The sequence below is a fragment of the Lygodium microphyllum genome, chromosome 19, assembly GCF_053477565.2.
Source record: "Lygodium microphyllum isolate KBCC chromosome 19, Lygodium_microphyllum_v1.1.10, whole genome shotgun sequence".
Taxonomy (NCBI): domain Eukaryota; kingdom Viridiplantae; phylum Streptophyta; class Polypodiopsida; order Schizaeales; family Lygodiaceae; genus Lygodium; species Lygodium microphyllum.
This window is the reverse complement of record NC_141153.1, coordinates 35,815,357-35,837,188: the sequence shown is the minus strand read 5'-3', so window position 1 is coordinate 35,837,188 and position 21,832 is coordinate 35,815,357. Positions and strand designations below refer to the sequence as shown.

Genomic DNA, 21,832 nt, shown 5'->3' with positions numbered 1-21,832 from the left:
GGCATTGGGCGCAAAGAAGCTGCGCAAGTTCAGAGACCTGCTTGGTGTGCCGGAATTGGGATTGAGCTCGAGGGGGAGTGTTAAGATATCGAGCTCCACTCGTGATACGCCAGGGTGACCGTTGTGTATTTATGTCACCGACTTGTCAGTTGCAGACGCGGTTGGTACACCGCCCATGAATAATAGCTACATGACAGCTATCCTTATCTACTCTAGTTCGTGGCTCAGTTAGTATGCCACCTTAGTTAGTTGAGTTTGGTTTGAGACCCATATATAGGGTTCTTCTATTTCTTTGTATGAGAGTTCTTTTGGCTTACACAACTAAGAAGAGGAAAACTGTTTTCAGCCTCCACCTTTGTGTGTATTCCCCCATTGTGCAAGCAAGAAAGCTACAAGTGAGACTCCTTCCTTCTCTCCCACAATCTTGACAGAGGTAACTCGAATGGCATCAAGGTAAGCTCACTACACCCGTAAGGTAGGCATTGCGCGTCGGCTATGTGAGAGGTAGCCATTAGTGCTCGGCTTAGAACGCTTGAAACAATAAGCGGTGCGAGGGTCTCGGCGATTGAGTGAAAGCTCCCACATTTTGGTTCCGTTGCCAGGGCCAACGGATTCAAGCCTTGAGCGCTTACGCGCTTCGAATCGAGCATTGGAGTAGGGTTTTCCCCGAACCGGTGCTTGAGGTAGATAGGTAGGAAGCGAGGGGGTTGAAGAGGGTATTCGATCTCCTTGGCAAGTAGGTTTTTTGCTTTCTTGAGATTTATGTTGTGGAATGGAGTAGTGTAGGTATTTATTTTGTGATTTGGATGCATTTAGGATGGGAAAAACCAAAGAAAAAACAAGCAAACAGTAGGGTTTTCTGTTGCTGTATAACAGGCTAAAACAGGGAAACAGGGGACCAGATTCAAGTTTCTGGGTGAAACAGGGACATGGAACTAGTTGTAAGGTTCTGCAGTGCTGGGAAAGGACCTTAAGAGGCCTGGGAGGCCAGGACAGACCACATTTCCTCGGTTGCCTTTGTGTGGGAGAGAGAGAGAGAGAGAGAGAGCTTCTGGTTCACAGGACGAGGAAGCGCTACCCCGATTTCTAGGCGCCAGCGATTCGTGCTACTCCAGGTGAGTTTGGTGCTTTCCAATAAGTGCTCTAATCAGATCTAGGAAGTTTGTGGTGATTGTGTGTAGCAGACAATAAGGAGGGGTCAAACGCGCCGGAATCGCGACTTAAACGCGCGGGAATCGCGCCTGCCGCCGACGCAGTCGGACCAACTCGTAGTGGCCCGATTCCAGAATCGGATCGTCTGACTGAGGGATTCTGACCAGACCTGCCCGATTTCCAGAATTGGACAGTCCGATCGGACGTGCCACGTGGCACTCACACCACTCTGATTCGGACAAACCCATCCGACTCAGACACTCGAACACTCGGACAGTCCGAAATCGGACCCCCAGCCAGAATTGGACCACCCTGTCCGGTCCGATTCCCAGAATTGGACCACTTTGAAAATCAGACCACTTTTTGATCCGGCTCCTAGAATCGGACGTGACCAAAATTGGACCACTGGTCCGATAAGACCCACCCAAAATCGAATGTCCGATTCTGATAATCGGACTCCTGAAAATCGGACATCTGAGAATCGGACAGAAAACTGTCAAAATCGAACACGTGTCTAGAACATAAATTTTGATACATCTAAACCCCGAGATTGACCCCAAAGGCTACGTAGAGCTAAAGGCACATCACAGATCCATAACCGGGCTAAAATTTAGAGCACGTAGTTCAAAATTTGGCTATAAACGGTCCTCCAAATTGCATATGGCGTCTACCGTAATGGCCCTGCGGGCCGGGGGGGATTGCCCCCCCCAGACCCCCACAGAGGGGGCTCTACCCCCTCCGCACCTCCCCCAAGTAGGTTGGAGAGAAAACGCGCGCCGTGACATGTCTTCCAAATTGGACCCTAGTGAAGCAATGGCTCTACATGAGCATGGATTCTCACTTGCAAAAGAGCAGCCAAAAGCCCATACCCGAATAGAGACAAACAGAGACCCTAGAACCTCAATGGGCCAATCTAGCCATCAAGGGCAAAAAGGCCACACCATGAGAACACAAAGACATTGTGTTCATACCATGTCTAGTCAAAGCGAAATGCAACATCAGCAAGCAACAAATGCCAAGATGACTAGACATGACACTCTTGACGAGAGATGTACCTTGAGCAACATTGCACAGACAACCCAAGACATTGGTGGAGAATCCACGTTTGGTCATGCAAGTGGGGACTCAAGAGCATCTGTCAGAAGGCTTAAGTTTACGAGCCAAGACCCAGAAGATGAAGACATAGTACCACCTGCTTATCTTAGGGTCAAACTCACCGCGAAAAGAGAGCGTACTATTGATGCTCTGATTGATGAAGGAGCAGATTTTAACATCCTGACCTATGAATCATGGACCCTACTAGACCAACCAGAGCTCACTCCGACTAGTGCAACTCTTAGCCCTTATGAGGGACACCCACAAGCATTCATAGGGAAGTGCAAAATCCTTGTGACAATTGAAACGGAAAGCTTGCCTATCCTATTTCATGTTCCTCCAAATAGTGCTAGCTGCGGGAAAGAAACCCTCCTAGGTAGACCCTTCAAAAGGGTGACTAAGTGTGAGGCCGACTATGTAGCACAGAGGATACACGTGACACTACCGGGTGTGAGGATAGTCACAACCTTTAGCAAGGGTGACCTCATCAAACCTCGAGGGAAAGGCAAGCAAGGTGCTGACATAATAGTCAAGCCTACGAACGAGAGCAAGGACTTGTTGGAAAAACTGATACAAGCACATGTCGAACAACAAGAACCAGTGAGTGAGGCCAGACCTAAAAAGAGGTCAAGAGACAATGCCAAAGACGGGCTCTGGACTTACAAATATCGTAGAAGACCCCAAAAGAATCCCAAGCCTTATAGACGCAGGCATCGATGGAGGGTCAGCACAACGCCGCGATGGATATCCAAAGCGTTGCTACGTGCTCAAGGGTACTACGCAGGTAACCGATGGATTTGGGTACCAAAATCCCCTGCTAAACCGCCTCTATCAGATGAAGGCCAGAGTGCATCAAAAGCAATGAAGCACAGGAGGAAATCTAAGAGAAAATCTAGGTCTCGAGGCAAGAAACCAGACATTATTGTTCGAAGAAAAGAGCCTCAGCCTCTAGCATGCTAAATAGACAGATGTCATATGTAGCCATTGAGCATGCACAAAAATCATTAGTGCCCAAAGAGCCTTTGATTTCCCAAGGGGAGAATAAGCATCATAGACATAACATTGCTCAAGGCAAGGCTGATCGCTCAACAAAGCAAATGGCACAATCGTCTAATAGCCTTGAACAAATCATTTAGCCAGTGCCAAGTCTACCTAAGAGTCCTAGATCTCCTACACCCTCTTTTGCCAAATGGACACAGGAAGCACAACAGCAGTTGTCAAGGGCGGCTGCTCAATCCCAATCTCCATCTCCATCTAAGCTTCCAAATGTCCAAGAGGTGGGACATGACACCATCTGTAGCTTTTGGCCCAAGGATATGCCTGTGCAACCTAATGTGACTAGATCTACACAGATGAGTACTCAAAGGGCAACAAAAGACACGACCACTTCCGATCACCCTAGGGACTTGACACTGCAATCCACCAAGGATAGCCAACCCACTGGACTAGCTGCTACTACTTCCAATCAGGGATCACAGCAGTCACAGCCCTTGGCCATGACTACGCCCCTGGCGGAGCGTGTCCTTAGTAGTACACCTGTGAAGGAGGTGCCGCAACCAGTGTCCTTGACAACTCCAGCACTTCCAAAGCACCTAGAGCCTAGGCTTGAGGAGAGACCTCCCAAATATGTGGCCAAGGAGATGGCGCATCTGACCACTCAACCTAGCAAGGCTACCCCGCAGGCCACGACTAGGTCCCATGAGGACCCTCTAGAGAAGGAAAATACTGAGGCCCGACCAAGCACATCAACGATCGATGTAGCCCAGGGTCCTGAGACGTTAGATGCACCTGCATTGACCAAGAAAAAGAGGAGAAAACATCGAAAACAACGGCAGCTATAGGTGGTTGTGGACCCCAAGAGCATTGAGACCAAGAGCGAGGGAGAGCGGGGGAATAAAGCATCAAGTCCATCCACCAATGAACCCATTGACGTCTCTCTTGATAGCGATGAAACCTCAGACGCATTCGTGTGCTCTGAAAAATCAAAGCAGTCGTTGCCATCAATAGTTGCTTTCAAAACTCAATCCACCGACAATAGAACTCGCATCGACCAATCAAGAGTGGATACAACGCTGTCACAACAGGGTAACAAACCTATACTAGCCACATCCAAGGTAAACCATGAAAAAATAGTAGCAAAACCTCAGGAAAAATGCACAAACCCCAAGGGCATGAGCAATTCCACCGTTGACCAATCTTGCTCATCGAGGCCTGGGTCCCCAGCTATGCTAAAGCCCAAGCAAACTCCTAGAACCTTGCATGAGATGGCAACCGAGCAAGCCCTCACTGAACATAGAAGTGTCACAGAATGCTTAACTAAGTTGGATGCTAAGCTCAAAGTGTTTGCACGTATCTATGTCCTTGCAGACATGGGTGCATGCCCTAAGGAGCAGCTTGAAGAATACTTGCCATTCCCCTTATCTTGGGAAGAGCAAGAACATCTTGACGAGCACTATAACCAGCTCTTACATGAATGCATGCAACTCATCCCTGACGAGGAGGCTAACAAACTGCGCTTAACCGTCATGTTCAATGAAGTGCTCTGCCGACCAAATCTCATAGACATAGAGCAACTAAAGCGACTAACAGAGGGCCGAAGTCAATTTGAACAGCGTTGGTGTGAACGCTGTGTTGCAATGGCCGAACTAGGGGCTCAGATCATGACAGTCTCTGAGGAGCGATTGGCCAAATGGCAATCCCAAAGGGACCCAACCTATGTGGCACCAACTTCCTTATGAGTGCTGACTGCCATTCGGGGTAGGGACTTGGCTGAACCACCTAGACAAGAAAACCCTCTATTTGATAAGGTTATCACAGAGGAAGAGTTATATGTTGCCAGTAGACTCGGACAAGGGTCCATGCTGCTTGATGTGGCAAAATATCTATTGGTACTAAGTAAGCTGCAACGAGTGCTGGATGCGTGTGCCACGCTCCAGTACAACCCCGAGTTCTACAATTGGTTCTTATCCTCGTGAAGTGACATGGATTCATAAGTATGTATATAAATAAACACTGATTTCTGTGTCACCGTGTATAAACAATATCAACACACACAAGCAATAATAGTCAAGCGCAAGGAGAAGAGTTGGGTCTGACAGGTCGAGCTCCTCAAGCCCTCCTCTCATCACACATTTAAAAGCCGTGTGACCATCCCCACCTCCAAGTGAAGGGCATGCAACCCACATTACCGCCATAGGAAGCCTTGACCAACAACAATGATGGTGTAGATAGGGTGTAGTCCCTTTCTATACACCTTCTTCCCTTTTTGGTCTATCCTTCCGAGGATGTGCCCTATCCCACTCCATGACAACTAGTCCACACAACTTAGCATAAGCCAATATCGGCTAATGACTGGAGGCAAAACAAACATCATCATGGGGGCCATCCCTTTACGACAAACACTGCATGCCTCACCCCTCCCCTTCTTGTCATATGCGCTTGATAAACCACACTAAAATCCCTTCCATGCGAACAGTTGTATCCTGTATCAAGGTCTAATCCTTGGATTGCATCTTGCAGGCTTCTAGACGGAACACATGGAGAACCATGGACATCTGGCATGCAAAGACGCTCTTCACAGACGACGGGAGCACGTGGCATGCGCCCCTCCACCGGAGCGCTATGTGCCCACCATCAAGAGGTACGCCAAGAAGCGAGGCCCTAAGCGCCACTGTCCAGGGCGAAGGCCGAAGAATCCTCGAGTCAAGAAAGCCAAGACTCAAAATGCGCAACAGATGGCAGCACTAGTGGCACGAACCCCCAGCTCACGCCCGGGCCCCAGATGCTCAAGGGCAGAAAGGGCAGCTCGAGAAAGGGAAGAATTCAATGAATTGTTTAAAGACATTCTGGAAATGGTAGCGGCCCGGGACTACACCATTCATGTCCCGGCCGACATGTTCCCTGCTCAACCCCACGGGAGCCCCACACTAGCAGAGTCCCAATCACCCAGCCACCCAGACTCTCTCCGCCTTGTACAAATCGAGTAGCCCATGATGCATAAAGGGCTTATCAAATGATAACCGGCCATAACTTTTTGTTTTTAAATGGTTAAGTGTTCCCGACTTGTTAAGTGTTGACATGTTCCCGACTTGTATGAACTTTTCATACCTGCGTTTAATATATTTCACGCCTTTAGCAAAAGAAAAAGCTAATCAAGCGCAGGTGATAACTATCGAAGTCAACACCATAGAATTCAGATCAGTGATGTCTCCTTGCATTGCACCGATTTATTATAGTTGCGGCATATGCCATGCATGTACTCTCATGATGCGACAAGTGGATACAGGATAAGACATATCTTTGGGCAAAAGTGTTCAATGCCCGATCACCGCAAGACCATCGACCCTCCAAGGAGCTGCGGCAAAGACACGCTGTCGAAATCATGAATCACCCTTGCCAACCACCCACATTGCATGGCCCAAAACGCATTCCTGGGTCACGCCCCCTTTCTGGGTCAAGCTCTATAGTTGGCTCACGGCAATCGTTACCTCAATTGTACCAACATCGCATGCGCCGCAAGGAGGTTTGCAATATCTCAAGTGTATCTCCCCCTTTCGCTAACTGCTTCTCTAACAATGAGGCTAGGGCACAATCATCATTGTACTATCCATTTTCGGAGCCTTCAAAGCTTAACATTTTCCAACCCATTGAAAGGCTGATAGCCTCAACATATTGTAATGGTTTTACTCAGGCAGGTCAAAAAAAAAAAGAAAGAAAGAAAGAAAGAAAGAAAGAAAGACAGAAAAGAAATGAATGAAAAGATAACAAGCACTAGCACAGCACCTAGGGGTCCTCAAATTAGGTACGTCCAGTGACCTTGATCAGCTGGCTCCGTCCCTAGTCCCCTAGCCCTTTAGCATCACTCACAATTGTTCAGGGCACATCAAGGGCAGGACATACCTAGGGAGTTTGTCTCGCCTATGGTTAGACCTGTCACCCTGACCCACTTGCACAATTCTCTCTTGCACTTTGCCTTAATACCATTGCAATCAATGGTGGTAAGCACCGCATGATTGGCCATGACATGTACACCATCCTCATCACGCAAGTCCAATAGCTTCCAGCTATCGAAAGTGTGGTGTCCCTATATTCAATTATGCTACGTCGTGCAGTCACAATGCAAAGGATGTCATATATACCTTCATGTGTACTTCTTCTCAACATGGACAACTTTGCTACATCTACACATTGTTATGAGAAACTAGCCCGCAGTCTTCTAACTATGTAATATCTAAGTATGCACGCACACTCACATAATACCTGCACCAAAGTATATACACAGTTTGGGTCCTCAAGTGCAGGACAATACTCTCAGCTGGCTTAGAGTTCGACCTGTCTCCCAAACTAATCAAAATATGTCTTGTGCACGATAAACAGAATAGCACTACCCCTTAGGGAGAGACCACATGAGAGGTTTTCAATTGCAGGTATTGAAGACTCCAACGAAGGTGTCGTTTGCTCTTCATCAACACTCAACTCTGAATTCCTATCCTTATCACCCTGTAAGCCTGCCAAGAATCAACATGAACAGAATCCCCAACAAAGCTACACTTGTGCTGGCCATCAATGCAATCCCCAACACCAACCGGCCCCCAAGACCTTCTTTCACACCACCCCTAACACTTCTCTACGGAAACCATAGGCGTCCTTGTCACCCACGTCCTCGGTGCATGCTATAGCCTGCTACCTACGACGGTGAGTGCCATGGGACTGGCACTCGTCTAGGAGGGGGGTAATGTTAACCCTTAAACGAACGAAGGTGGAAAATCCGAAAAAGCTAAAGCAGAAAAAAAAGACAAAGGCCAAGGCAAAGAGAAATGGAAGACAAAGACATGCAAGGAGAAGAGTCTTAAATAAGGGAAAAAGGTGCACAAGGAAAAGCGCAAGTCAAAACTTTTGTAAAAGAGCGCAAGCGCATCATGGTTTAATTCAAGAAGCACCGGGCTCTCACCCGTGCAATTTGTAAATATAGACGGGCGGTGGAAAGGAATCTAGGAAGATAGAAGGACAATGGGAAAAAGGGCCTAGGCTACGGCCGGCCATGTAAAAAAGAGGAAAAGGGGATGACCACCCAAAAGGGATTTAGGGTTTTGTATATAAAGTTGAAAAGTGAATGAGAAGCTCATTCTTGTGTGTGGCCAAGAGTAGCTCTCCTCTTCTTCTTCTTCTTCTTGTTCTTGCTTGCTTGAGCTTGTGCTTGAGAGAGGGAGTGTGAGAGTGTGAAAGAGTGAGTGTGTGAGGGTGAGGGACCGAGGAGGAGAAGCTCTCCATCTTCTTCTCTCTTCTTCTCTTCTCTTCTCTTCTCTTGTCTTGCTCGCGGACATGGATCTTGGAGTGTGGAGCTTGAGGATGGAGCTTGCTTGAAGCTTGCACTTGGATCATGCAGCTACCGGAGTGCGCGGGAGAGGAGGTAACTCGAACGGCATCAAGGTAAGCTTACTACACCCGTAAGGTAGGCATTGTGCGTCGGCTATGTGAGAGATAGCCATTAGTGCTCGGTTTGGAACGCTTGAAACAATAAGCGGTCCGAGGGTCTCGGTGGTTGAGTGAAGGCTCCCACAAAGAAGAACCAGTTCTTCCCGATGTTTCCAATCAACAGCAAATGCAGGCATTTAAAAGATGGCATGAGAGAGCCAGAAAAGTTATGTATTGGCTGTCTATCAGTATTTCAGACTCTATGATTGTGCATATTTAGGATGCAAATATGCCAAAGGAGACATAGGATACTTTGTCAAAAATGTATAGCACAAATACGCAAGCCAGGAAAATGCAGCTCAAGCAAGAGTTGCACAATGTGCAAAGAGAAAGTATGAGCATCAATGACTACCACATGAAGGTGAAAAAGATTGCAGATACACTTGCTTCCATTGGGTCGCCAGTGAAAGATGATGATTTAGTTTCTGTGACCTTGAATGGTCTAGGAAAGGATTATACACAGTTCCGAACATCCATTTCCGTCCGTGAAAGATTTCCTGATTTTGAGGAGTTGATTGCTCTTCTAATTTTTGACGAGCAGAGAAATAGTGGTGCATCTTCTTTAGGAGAAACTTCAAAAGAAGCTGTCTTCTACTCAAATGCTGGAAGAGGTAGAGGCAGAGGTAGAGGAGGCCGATCTGGAGGCCATGGTAGAAATCAAAATATGCAGAAAACTCAAGAAAACCAGTCCTATGGAGGAGGACGTGGTATCTCCAGAGGTAGGGGGAGCCAAAGAGGTCATGGTGGATGGCAAAGAGACCAAAATGCAAACAACAATGTTGAATGCTACTACTGTAGTAAAATGGGTCATATGGCTAAAGACTGCTATAAAAAGCAAAATGACATCATGAATGGAAAATTGCAACAAGGGAATTATGCATCTTCTAGTAGACAGGGTAATGACAGAAATGGGCATTTGTTTATGGTGCAGCACATGAACAATTCTGTGACAAGTGTAGAAGAAAGCAACGAAGTGTGGTATGTTGACTTCGGTGCGTCAAACCACATGACAGGTCATGCAGAATGGATGCAGGATGCAAGAAAAATAGAAAAACTAGGATTTGTGGAGATGGTGATGATACTGCACATCCTATTGTGCAGATTGAAAATTTTTCTTTGTTTATGCAGAATGGGAAAAAGAAATACATGTCGGATGTATTTCATGTCCTGAATATCACCAAGAACCTGGTTTCTGTTGGTCAAATGGTTGAGCAGGGCTTGCAGGTCAGATTTTATCCTCATGGATGCTTTGTTGAGGATATGAAAAATAAAGGTCGCTTAATAGCAAAAGGAAAGAATAAGGGTAGAATGTTTACGTTGGATGTAGACATGCCTGAATTGAGTGCATCAATGTTTGCACATGGGACCGGTGTAGTTGCAAATATATTGATATCTGGCATAAACGCATTGGTCATGTTAATGTACAACGACTTAAATCAATGCATGCCCAAAATATTGTTGCAGGTTTGTCTAAATTCAAGGTTGCAGAAATGCATAAGGTATGTGAAGCCTGTCAATTTGGAAAACAGGCAAGGAAACCATTTCCTAGACATGTTCAAGAGAGTAAGAAGCCATTGGAATTAATCCACTCTGATGTTTGGACTACTAAAGCTGCATTTATTGAAGGCTATCATTATTTTGTCACTTTTATTGATGATTATAGCAGAAAAGTTTGGGTGTATTTTATGAAAAAGAAAAGGGAAGTGTTTGGGCATTTCAAAACTCTTAAAGCTATAGTTGAAAAGGAAACAGGCCTGCAAATAAAATGCCTAAGGTCAAATGGAGGGGGAGAGTATCTCTCAAATGAGTTTGCAAGGTTCCTGCATGAGCATGGCATAAAGCAGCAATATTCATGCACTCATACCCCACAACAAAATGGAATTGCAGAAAGGAAAAACAGGCATATTAGAGAGGTATCTTGTGCCATGCTCAACGAAAAAGACTTGCCAGATTTTTACTGGGCTGAAGTAGTTGCTACAGCAGTCTACATAATGAACAGGACTCCCACTGCAACAATAGATGGGATGACTCCAGAGGAGAGGTATACTGGCAGAAAACCAGATATTTCTCATTTGAAAATTTTTGGTTGCATTGCCTATGTTCATGTGCCAGATGAGTTGAGATCCAAGTTGGATCCAAAAGCTAAGAAGTGCATCTTTATTGGTTACTCTCTGTAGCAAAAAGGGTATAGATGCTATAACCCTTCTACTCGTAAGTTTACAGTGAGTAGAGATGTTGTTTTTTATGAGATGAGTAGCTGGTATAAACCAGTAAATGTGATTGATGATGTAGATGTACAAAATGATAATGCTGCACAGAATTCACAACAGCAGTCACAAAGTATTAGTGGACCTGGAGTGTCCTCTAGCAGTGGTTCACATTTTTTGCCATGGACAGGCAGATTGAGATTAGGAGAATCTCCTCAAAGCAATGCAGATAGTGGTATGCAAGTTTCACGAAAAGGAAAAGAGAAGGTAGATCAATCCATGTTTGATGTGAATGCAAGTCACTCTTATGTGGATGGTGAATCCAGTGGCTCAGAACAGAGCATTGATGATGAGTTGGGTATTCCTTCTATTGTTACACCTGGAGTAAGGAAGACCAGGGATGTTTTGAGAGCTCCTAGGAGTGAACCTACTTTGTGCAGGTCTACCAGAGTTAGGTATCCTGTGGATAGGCTAAAATATGATAGATTTACAGCCATTCACTATGCCTATATGGTCAAAGTGATACAGGAACCAGAACCCACTTCTTTTGAGGAAGCCATGGGAAAAAAAAAATGGGAGAAAGCCATGGATGAAGAAATGGATGCCTTGGAAGCAAATGCTACATGGAAATTGGTACCTTTATCTAAAGATAAGAATGCAATTGGTTGTAAGTGGATTTATAAGGTGAAGCACAATGCAGATGGTTCTGTGAACAGATACAAGGCAAGATTAGTAGTCAAGGGGTATGCACAAACATATGGCATTGATTATGAGGAAACATTCAGTCTGGTTGCAAGGATGGCAAGCATAAGAGCAGTCATTGCTATGGCTACATCAAAGGGATGGTCTTTACATCAGATGGATATAAAGAATGCCTTCTTGCATGGTGATTTGTAAGAAGAGATCTATATGGAGTAGCCACCAGGTTATGTGCATGCTATTCATCCTGAGTTTGTTTGTAGGTTGAAGAAAGCCTTGTATGGCTTCAAGCAAGCACCTAGAGCATTGTCTGACAAGATAAGACAGTATATTGTCACTATTGGATTTCAGATTTCCAAGGCAGATTTCTCACTTTATGTGAGAAAGACAGAGAAATGTATTATACTACTTGTCATTTATGTTGATGATTTGATTATGACAGGTGATAGTGATGAAGATATCCTTCATATGAAAATGCTATTGAAGCAGAAGTTTGAGATAAAGGATTTGGGAGAGCTGCTTATTTCTTGGGCATTGAGGTGATTAGATCACCAAGTGGGATACGGTTCTTGCAGAGGCAGTATGGATTGGACATGCTATCCAAATATGGGATGACAGGCTGTAAGCCTATTTCAGTTCCTTTGGAGCAGAATGTGAAGCTGAGCGTAGATGCAGGTGAGCTTCTCGAAGACCCTACTATATTCAGACGCATAGTAGGAAGTTTGATTTATATGACTATTACCAGGCCAAATTTGAGCTATGTTGTTGGATTGGTAAGTAAGTTTATGCAGGCTCCAAGGAAACCGCATTTGGATGCGGCTAGACGCATACTCATGTATGTGAAGTCCACATTGCAGTATGGACTATTTTATGAGACTGGGGTTCAGATACAGTTGCATGGATACAGTGATGCTGATTGGGATGGTAGTATTTCTGATAGACGATCTACTAGTGGATATGTGTTCTCTTTTGGGAGTACTGCAATCACTTGGAGGAGCAAGAAACAGCCTACAGTTGCCTTGTCGAGCACAGAGGCTGAATACAGGGGTGCAGCAATGGTTACATGTGAGGTAGCTTGGTTGCATAAGCTACTTTATGATATGCATCAGCCTACAGATGGGCCAGTTGTCATTTATTGTGACAACATGAGTAGTATACACTTGGCAAATAACCCAGTCTATCATGCTAGAACAAAGCATATTGAGGTGCATTATCACTATGTGCGGGAGAGGGTTTTACTAGGTCTTATTGATCTAGTTTATGTCAGCACAGAGGATTAGGTAGCTGACATATTTACGAAGGCATTGGGCGCAGAGAAGCTGCGCAAGTTCAGAGACCTGCTTGGTGTGTAGGAATTGGGATTGAGCTCGAGGGGGAGTGTTGAGATATCGAGCTCCACTCGTGATATGCCACGGTGACCGTTGTGCATTTATGTCACCGACTTGTTAGCTGCAGATGCGGTTGGTACACTGCCCATGAATAATAGCTAGATGATAGCTATCCTTATCTACTCTAGTTCGTGGCTCAGTTAGTATGCCACCTTAGTTAGTTGAGTTTGGTTTGAGACCCATATATAGGGTTCTTCTATTTCTCTATACAAGGGTTCTTTTGGCTTACACAACTAAGAAGAGGAAAACTGTTTTTAGCCTCCACCTTTGTGTGCATTCCCCCATTGTGTAAGTGAGAAAGCTACAAGTGAGACTCCTTCCTTCTCTCCCACAATCTTGACAATCTAGTGGAAGGACTATCAAGAAGCAGATGCTACATGGATCGATGAGAATACACTCAACCAACAATACCCCCAATTCCTTTCGAGATGAGGATATCTCAATCCCTTAAGGTGGGAAGGATGTAAAAAACAACTCCCCTTTTGTGTGTTCCATAGGAACCCCCCTCTACATAAATATAAAATTTCATTAATTTCATTTCAATTTTTTTACTTCCCCCCTTATCGACACCGCTAACTAGTGGGAGGGAGGGGAAGCAAACAAGAAGAAGATGACGACGAAGATGAGGAAGAGAGGCACACATGTGCCACCTCCCTCCCCCCCTCCCCCACTATTCCTCCCCCAACTCCTCCACCTAGGTGGTTCAAAACTGGCTGCTGCCATGCAAGCCATCAGGTGGAGGGTGAGAAGAGGGGCACTGCCACATCCATACCACCCCCTGCTTCTCCCTATAAAATATCTCCCCCCCTCCCCCTACGGCGGACCATGGGATAACATGCCCTCCACATGTTGTGTTGCATAGCCAAGAAGAGAAAGAGAAGAAGTGAGAGAGAAGAATCTTCCAGTAGTTTCCAAGTCCCCCCCCCTTGAGAGGGGTTCCCACGCACTAATTTTGTGAGGCATATAACTAGTCAGCCATCTACCAAGGACACTCGCGCAAGAAAAGGTATCTAGGATGGCCCCAAAGCGAAGGTTGTCTCGTTCCGATGGGAATCCCACAAACACCAACGGAGTTATAATTGGTCGAGACGGTATGACAAACAACAACTCGGGTTGGGGTGTAGATAATACATGCTTGAATAACCATGTGCTATTGGTAATCTTTCCTACGTAGCAAATAGTAGATAAAGAAAAAAGATTCATTTTGCGATAGATCATACTTACTTCCATTGAAATGATCTTACATTGAAATGGGCTATTGAACTGATCATGTTTTTCCTACATTGAATTGATTAAATTGGTGCATATTATTAGAGTTATTTCTATAGAAGTGCAACTTGTAATTCATAGGTCATTCACACTCGTAAAATCACGCAACTAACAAAGCTTGCATAAATCCACACACGAAGAGTGGAAAAATGTACTAAGTAACTTATAGGAAGAGATAAAAGCTTTTGTCTTTGACTCGTAAAGTTGCTCTCTTAAGATGTATGTGCCAATATCATTTGGTTGTAAGATGCATCTTTAAAAGAATTTTCTAGAATTGAATTAATGTAAGGAATGACATCTCAAGATGTGTTTAGGAAAGATAGCTTATATCTCCATATTAAGCATGAAGGATCGCACATTAAATAGAAAGCATTTGCTCTCAAGTGTGTTAAATCTTACATCCCGATTCTCTTGATATAATTCTGATTATATTGTGCATAGAATGTGGTCTTCATCGTAATTTGTACTAAAGCTAGCTTGTAAGAGGAAAATTCGTTAGGCCATTCTTTCAACAGTAACAAACTAAGAATTCATCCACAAGATAGATCGAAAAACGTTGCAAAGTCGAATTAGTTTTAGTCGAACCAACATAAGCAAAAAGATCAAACCTTGTCAATAACCGATACTAGATTCAAGAATCTCTTGACAAACTTTCTAGGCCTGATATCACTGAAATTGATGCATCAAATATCAAAGAAAGGACCCTCTCCACTGATCAAGGAACGTACCTAATGCTTGCAATTGGACAAGAGCTAATTACAAGGAACTAGGTTACCCCTTACCCTTGCAAGAGGATTGGGCTAAAGATTGCCATTATGGAACCCTAAAGGGGAGAAACTCTTAAGGGAAGTTGGAGGGAAATTGAAATTCATAATGGATTCTCAAGAGGGTGGAGCCACCCTCAAATGGTCCTTGTGGATCTTAGATTGGACTATCTAGATCTTGCCGAAAACCCAACCCAAGAGCTATAGAACTTAGGAAAATTTTACCATCCAGAAATTAACGAGTGTAGCCAATTGGATGTAAGTCCAATTGCATAAATTATCGTTCTTATTGCATAAGAATGAGGGATGAAACAAGGGTATTCCCTACCCCCACAGTGGGGCATTGTAGTTGACATCAAGGCAAGAAAAATCTAAAGATTGAATGTTAAGCGTTCAAAAAGGAACTCCACCTTAGCAGGTCTTAGCAGGTGTTTTGAGCAATCAATCACATTATTGTTTGTGCTTGTAATTTTAGGAGCATCGTTTGTGAAAGGATTGTTTGACCAAAGCTCTTATAAGATTCTTGTATAATGAATCATATTAAATTCATGGAGGGGCGTGCCAAGCCACCCCTAGCTGGTTGCCAACGCTATCCAAGGGGTTCTAAATAATCATGACAAGAATGTAGACCGAACCCACCACGAGAGGTCTCACTGTGGATTAGTTTGATAGTAGGAGGACGCTTGGGTGCCAAGGGGGACTCTACTTGTAAATCCCCAGCCTCCGGGTCCTATTTAAACAGTCTATATGACTCGAGATGGATTCTCAAGGTCCCTGTTACTAGTGCAAGGGCGGAATCTTGGAGGAAAAATGAAATAGCATCCTTCGGGATTGCGGGATCATACAGAGGGGACAGAAACTTGTACTTCATATGGATTCTCAATATAATAATTACATTTTTTTGAAAAAAAACTTATCTGATACTATCTTCATGTCGATGCATAAGATTACGTGAAGGAACGTGTATCTAACGAGACTAATCAATGAAGCTGTTTGTATATGTCCTCATTAATATGCTCTTAGGTAATTTAAAAACTAAAAAATATTCCTATCGCCAAAGGAAGTGGGTGGGTACAAATCCTTGACGAATATGCCCAATGATTGGGTGGTCTCGGTGAGTTGCAAGGATTCTCAAAAAGTCAAGAAATACGTTGACCTTAGGATGTCTAGGTTAGAACCTTGGCTCATACTGTTTTAGGAGACTGGAATGGGACTATGCCCTATGGGTAGAGAGGTTGAGCGACGCATCCCTCTCGTCTCCCATTCTCTTTGCACCAAGTGTGGCATGGATCTGCTTCGGCTTGGGCATCTCTGCGTAAAGTAGGATATCCAAAACCCGACACTAGAATGCCATCAGGAGACCTTGACTACTAGGAACCCAAATTTCAGGTTGATCCAAGTGGATTCAGCCCCCCGCAAAACATTCCATTGCGAGGCGGAATCAAGAATCCTTAGACACGATAAATCCCGTAATATTCCATGAGAGTGCTGTGCAACGTCGCTTAGATTTGTCTCTCGATGGACTGCTAAAAAAATGTGTCAAGGACCGGACACGTTACATTTGCCAAGCTACTTATATAACATGTTTATGTGTTCTTTTTTGTTACTACTTTGCTTTCACAAAGTTATAAGTTGAGTCTTAAATATAACATGATTTTAAAAATGTGAAATGTAAAAAGTGCCAAAAATTAAACTTTGATCAAGTAACTTTTTGATTTTCCATTTTATGTTTTGTAAGGTTCTCTCCATTAACACAACATCAAGATGTACAACAAGTTTCTAACCAAATCTGATTAGGTCCAAAAATTTACAATGAGTATTGTTCATCTAATGCATAGTTTAGAAAATGTGTCTTATTTTGCTTAGATATGGTTAAAGACATATTGTGGTTTTTTTCAACCATAGAATTTTAGATTAAAAAATAAATTCAATCATAGCATGGTATTATTGTATTGAATAGATATACATTCCTCTGACTAATAGAATATACAATAATAATGCACTCTATATGCACCACACTTGGTCGTGGTGCATATAATAGTAACATATATCTCAATCATTTGATCTTAATTATGTTATAAAAGACTCACACTTTTTTTAAAAAGTATTATATATAACTATGTTTTTTGAGCAACAAAAAATAAAGCACGTTCCTCCCAAACGTCCAAAAACAAGCATATGTGTGGAGGTGTCGACCCAATTCTCTTTAATTTTAAAATTTAGGACTTGAAAAAATATACCGATCAAGGTGGGTTTTTCTTAAACCCCGGCAAATGCAATTGCTCTCAAATCTTCTACCGCGTGCGTGAAGCGACCGTCCGAAAGAAACGATGTGGCTGTTGGAGAATTACGGAGAGAGCGCCCGAGAGAATGAGACACGGGGGCAGGAGTAATTATCGTCAGGGAAGAACATGCAAGGCTGCTATGGTGGCGGCCGCTGCTGCTGCTACTGCTGTTCGTGCGGGTGTTCCCAGAGAGTTCAGACTGCAGTGGCGGGGGTACCATCCTTGCCTAGGCAGGCGCAGGAGCAGATCAATCGGCGATATGATCAGCACAGAATCAGGAAACAAGCTTGCTGCTGCTGCAGTCGGCATGGATCAGGCCAAGATATGGATGGCGATGACGATGATGATGATCGTGTAGAAGGGGGAGCTGAACAGGCCACCGGTCGATGCTCGAGTTCAGGAGAGGCAGAGATCAGGACGAGCTACTGTACTTGCTGCCGACGTCGACAGCAGGAGCGTCGACGGTGCGACAGTACTCGAGGCGGCGAGGGGGGGCGTCGCCATCCTCCGATGATGATATCAGAGAGTGATGACAGAGCACGGCTGGATCCAGCTCACAAAGACGGAAGTGATTCTATATTATTGATGCGTCGACGTGAGCAGCAGCAGCAGCAACAGTTGATCTGCAGCATGCGGGTGGTGCAGGTGAGGTGCAGCGTCCCGCCGGACGACGCCGCCTCCTTTCCCCGCCTCGCTGTCGCGCGGAAGCTCATTCACACCCACACTTCCCCTCTCATCTCCTCCTCCTCCTGCTCATCATCATCATTGCGTTCATCGTGCTGCAACTCGACTCATCTTCCTTGCGGCCATGGCTGCTGCCGCCACACCTCCTCCTGCGTCGATATGGATCGCTGTCTCTGCACCTCTCAGCTTCCTGCTCTGAATTGGCCACCGCAGCCGTCTCTTATCATCAACCACGCCTGCCCTTCCGCCGCCTCCTCCTCCTCCTCACCACCCAGCATTCGGCAACAGGTACAAGAATCAACCTCCCTTCATGCCTCTCAAGTGGCATATAACATAACGAGTTTTAGACGGATTGCCACTATAACTCCCACTATAATTTGCACATTGTGAATAACAACAACATCATGAACTTGAGCCAAAGAGGCACAGCATTCTTAGCTTATAGGGGCGATTGGGGACACGGAGCTATCAAGAAGAGCTACCGGCCCACGCTCGTTAAAGCTTGTGGCTACAAGCAAGGGTGTGTGAGTTCGATAGCAGCCTCCCATAGAAAGGGACCATCCTCATCTTCCGTGAGGTAATCTAATCGCATTAAAAAGAGTAGTCGGCCGGCGGCCCCCCTCAATGCTCCCTTGTGGAAGCTAATGATGCTATAACAATGTAAGGAAAAAACAAAGGGAAGGAGCCCCTTTTCCACATTAAAAAATGTCAAAATAATATCATAATATATCAATTTTAAGATTTTTTTAAAAAAATGTGGTACGTACTAGAGATATATTAAACAAAAAGTAAAACTAGAGATATGGCATTTTACATGCAGCGCGACACTCTGAGTGCAAGGCTCAAGTCACAGAACACAACTTTTTACAAAAGAGCTTATAGATCCAATGTTTTGACTCGAGGCTTTTGGATACTCCTAGGCAATCAGAGACTACTAGGTTAACACTTTTAGTTTAGTGGGGGTCTTCTTGGTACTTCTTCCAAATGCAAGTCCATCCCTTTACCTAGATAATCTTCAACGCAATTGCACGGTCTACGAAGTTGATCAGTTTCCAATCTCTGAAGAAGGTTGTGGTCCGTGGACATGAGGTTAGTGTCCTTAAGCCACTTCTTGATCTTCCTCCAAATAGGAGAAGTGTGTAGGCAATCCCAAAAAGGTAAGGGTGTGATGGCCATCATTGAGCTTTAGTCTAGTTCTCTCACCATCAGTTTTAGCCATTCATAATTCTCTATTGCAATAATCTTAACTTATCTCTTACATTTATCAAGCTTTTTCTCCTTGTGTCGATCCATTTGATCCTTACATTGATCAAGCTTAGCTTATATCTCTCTTCACTGGAGCATTTTCCTCCCTACAGATCCTCTTCACAGATGCCGCCACCACCACCGTCTTCCCCAGCTCGGCCTCAGGTGGTTCAACTTTCACAGAAGTCGATCATGATCAACATGCATCTCATGTCCAGGGGGCGGCCATGGCAGCAAGCTCTTCATGCAATACTAGTCCTACTGCGTCTGTTGCACGGGTAAAAGAAGAGAAGCGAGGACGGCCGCTGCGTCAGAATTACTCAGAAGACGATCAGAAAATTAACTCGATTAGCCATCAAGATGATACGGCCAGTTATAATAAGACCCCGGAATCGATCTCGCATGAACGCTCGATTAACGCAGCAGCTGGAGATGGCGTCCTTCTTGCAGCAGAGCTGATCAGGCACTTCAAAGAGGGCCTGATCATGTCCAACTCCTCTTCTTCCTCTTCCTCCTCTTCTGCAGCAAAGCACGACGTCGCTCAGCAGCTGCAGCAGACGGACTGGGACGCCATCGTCGCCTCGAAAGAGTTCGACAGGTTTCTCTCGACATTGAGAAATCACGGCGCCGCTGCACCGCGTCCGCCATGGCTGGCGGACGGCGCGACGTTCAAGCGAGCGATAAAGGGGATCGTGAACTACGTCGCAGGGGCAAGATATTCTAATTACCACCATCGCCGCTGCTGCATCGAGGACCTGCTGCACAGCATCGAGGGCTTCGAGAGGGCAGGCCTCATTGCAGAGATGGAGAGGCTGGGGCTGGACCAGGAGGCCCGCGTACTCCGAGACCGAGTTATGTTCTTCGACGTGCTTGCTCGGGCGCGCGTGCTGCAGGAGGCCTGCGCTCTGCTTGACTGCATCAGAGGCTGGATGGGACTCCCTCACGGCCATAGCTGGAGCTTGGCCTGGTCCAACGATCGATGCAGACGCTGCCTGCAGCAGATCGCCGCTGCCTGCGGATCCCCTGATCATGAACTCAAAACCTTCGCTTGGAACCTGGACAAAGTCGAGCTCGTCGCTATAGATACTACGCCTCCATGTAAGCTTCTTATTACTTCCTGCAGCAGTGCCATATCTTTGTACATGATCCATCTGTAAACTTCTTATAAGTGCTACCTCTATCATCGCATGGCCTGTACAAAACCTCTATCGTTGCATTGCAATATGTTTGAATTATCTATTTGCGATTTTTCCTAATTAATTACTACCTCCGTCATTGCCACATTCTTCCTCCGGTGGAATGCATTTGAACTTCTTACTACCTACATCGTTGCCATATTGCAAAATCTATGGGCATGCATATCAATGCATTACACAAATCTCTTGCGTGCTTGCTGCTTTATGTATTGTGAAACTTTGCCCGATTGCATTCCACCAACATTTATGGCATGCATACTGACATATGGGAAAAATAACTAACCCTTATGGTATGCTTGCAATTAGTTATATACTCGAGTATTTGGGACATACATGTCATATTTGCATTATCATACAATCCTCTTGAATACTAGAAAAACATGACGCCTTCTAGTTACTTCTAATTACTATATAACTAAACACCATTCTACTTTTCTACCTATTAAGAACATTGAACAAGCTATTTCATGGATATTCACTTAAATCCTTATCCAAAAAGCAAAGTGTATGCATTTCAAAATCAATTTTATTCTTATTGCATGTTTTTGTATTTGCACATTATAAAAATGAAACTTCCTGCATCTCAATTGGATATACTAAAGTACAAAGTTTACTGAAACCATGCCCTACACGTTCTTGATAGGTCCCCAAGCTCACAAGGGAAAAAATTCCACTTCAATTGCTATGCGCGTGGAGAAGCTACTTACTTCTCCATTGGCACCATTTTTTGGAGGATTCTGTGCAATTAATCACCTTAAAAGTGCTCTTTGCTTACTACAACATCATATTAATGTCATGGAGGTTCTTCACACAAATGGGTTTTGTAGTGTGAAAACTCTTCTTCCCAACTACTTGAGGGTTTAATATTTTCTTCTTTGAGTATGTTTAAGCAAAAAAAATTTGGCACATATTTGATATTTCAAGGCTCCAAGGGCCATAATAGTGATGACTCTTTTAGCCATGATGACGCTCACTTGTATATATTTCTAAAGAAGGAATAACTTGCAGTGTAGACACTATGTGTCGTATCTTTTAGGAATCAAATCACTATATGTGACAGATAGCTTTGATGAGTGTATATTATTTCAATTTGTATTAATTTCAACGTGTCATGTAGAAGACCCTTAATACACTAAGATGATATGGACTCAAATATGTATTGTAAGTTCATGAAGGCCAGGATAGCAAACTATTACACATGTGCAATGAGAAAATAATAATCAAGCATTGCTTTAAGGTGAACTAGACTTTAGTTTTATGTTGAAAGAATAATTTTTTTCTTCTACATAAGATGGTAGCTTGATAAGAAAACAATTATCAATCATTACTTTAAGGTGAGGTAGACTTTAGCTTTATGTTGAAAGGATAATTTTT

General features: G+C 44.4%; 1 protein-coding gene across 3 annotated transcripts; it reads left to right on the top strand.

The window, feature by feature from the left end:
• The first annotated feature begins 17,361 nt into the window (after positions 1–17,361).
• LOC148019742 (uncharacterized) lies at positions 17,362–21,465 on the top strand. 3 transcript variants are annotated; one of them, XM_087700829.1, is made up of 3 exons: positions 17,362–17,978; positions 19,481–20,360; positions 21,102–21,465. In XM_087700829.1, the coding sequence occupies exons 1-3, from the start codon at positions 17,460–17,462 to the stop codon at positions 21,320–21,322; spliced, it is 1,620 nt and encodes a 539-aa protein (XP_087556955.1). In that variant the 5' UTR covers positions 17,362–17,459; the 3' UTR covers positions 21,323–21,465. The 3 variants fall into 3 exon arrangements, with proteins under 3 accessions (XP_087556955.1, XP_087556954.1, XP_087556952.1); XM_087700828.1 differs by having other exon boundaries at positions 19,376–20,360; XM_087700826.1 differs by having other exon boundaries at positions 17,362–18,305; positions 19,376–20,360.
• Positions 21,466–21,832: the final 367 nt, after the last annotated feature.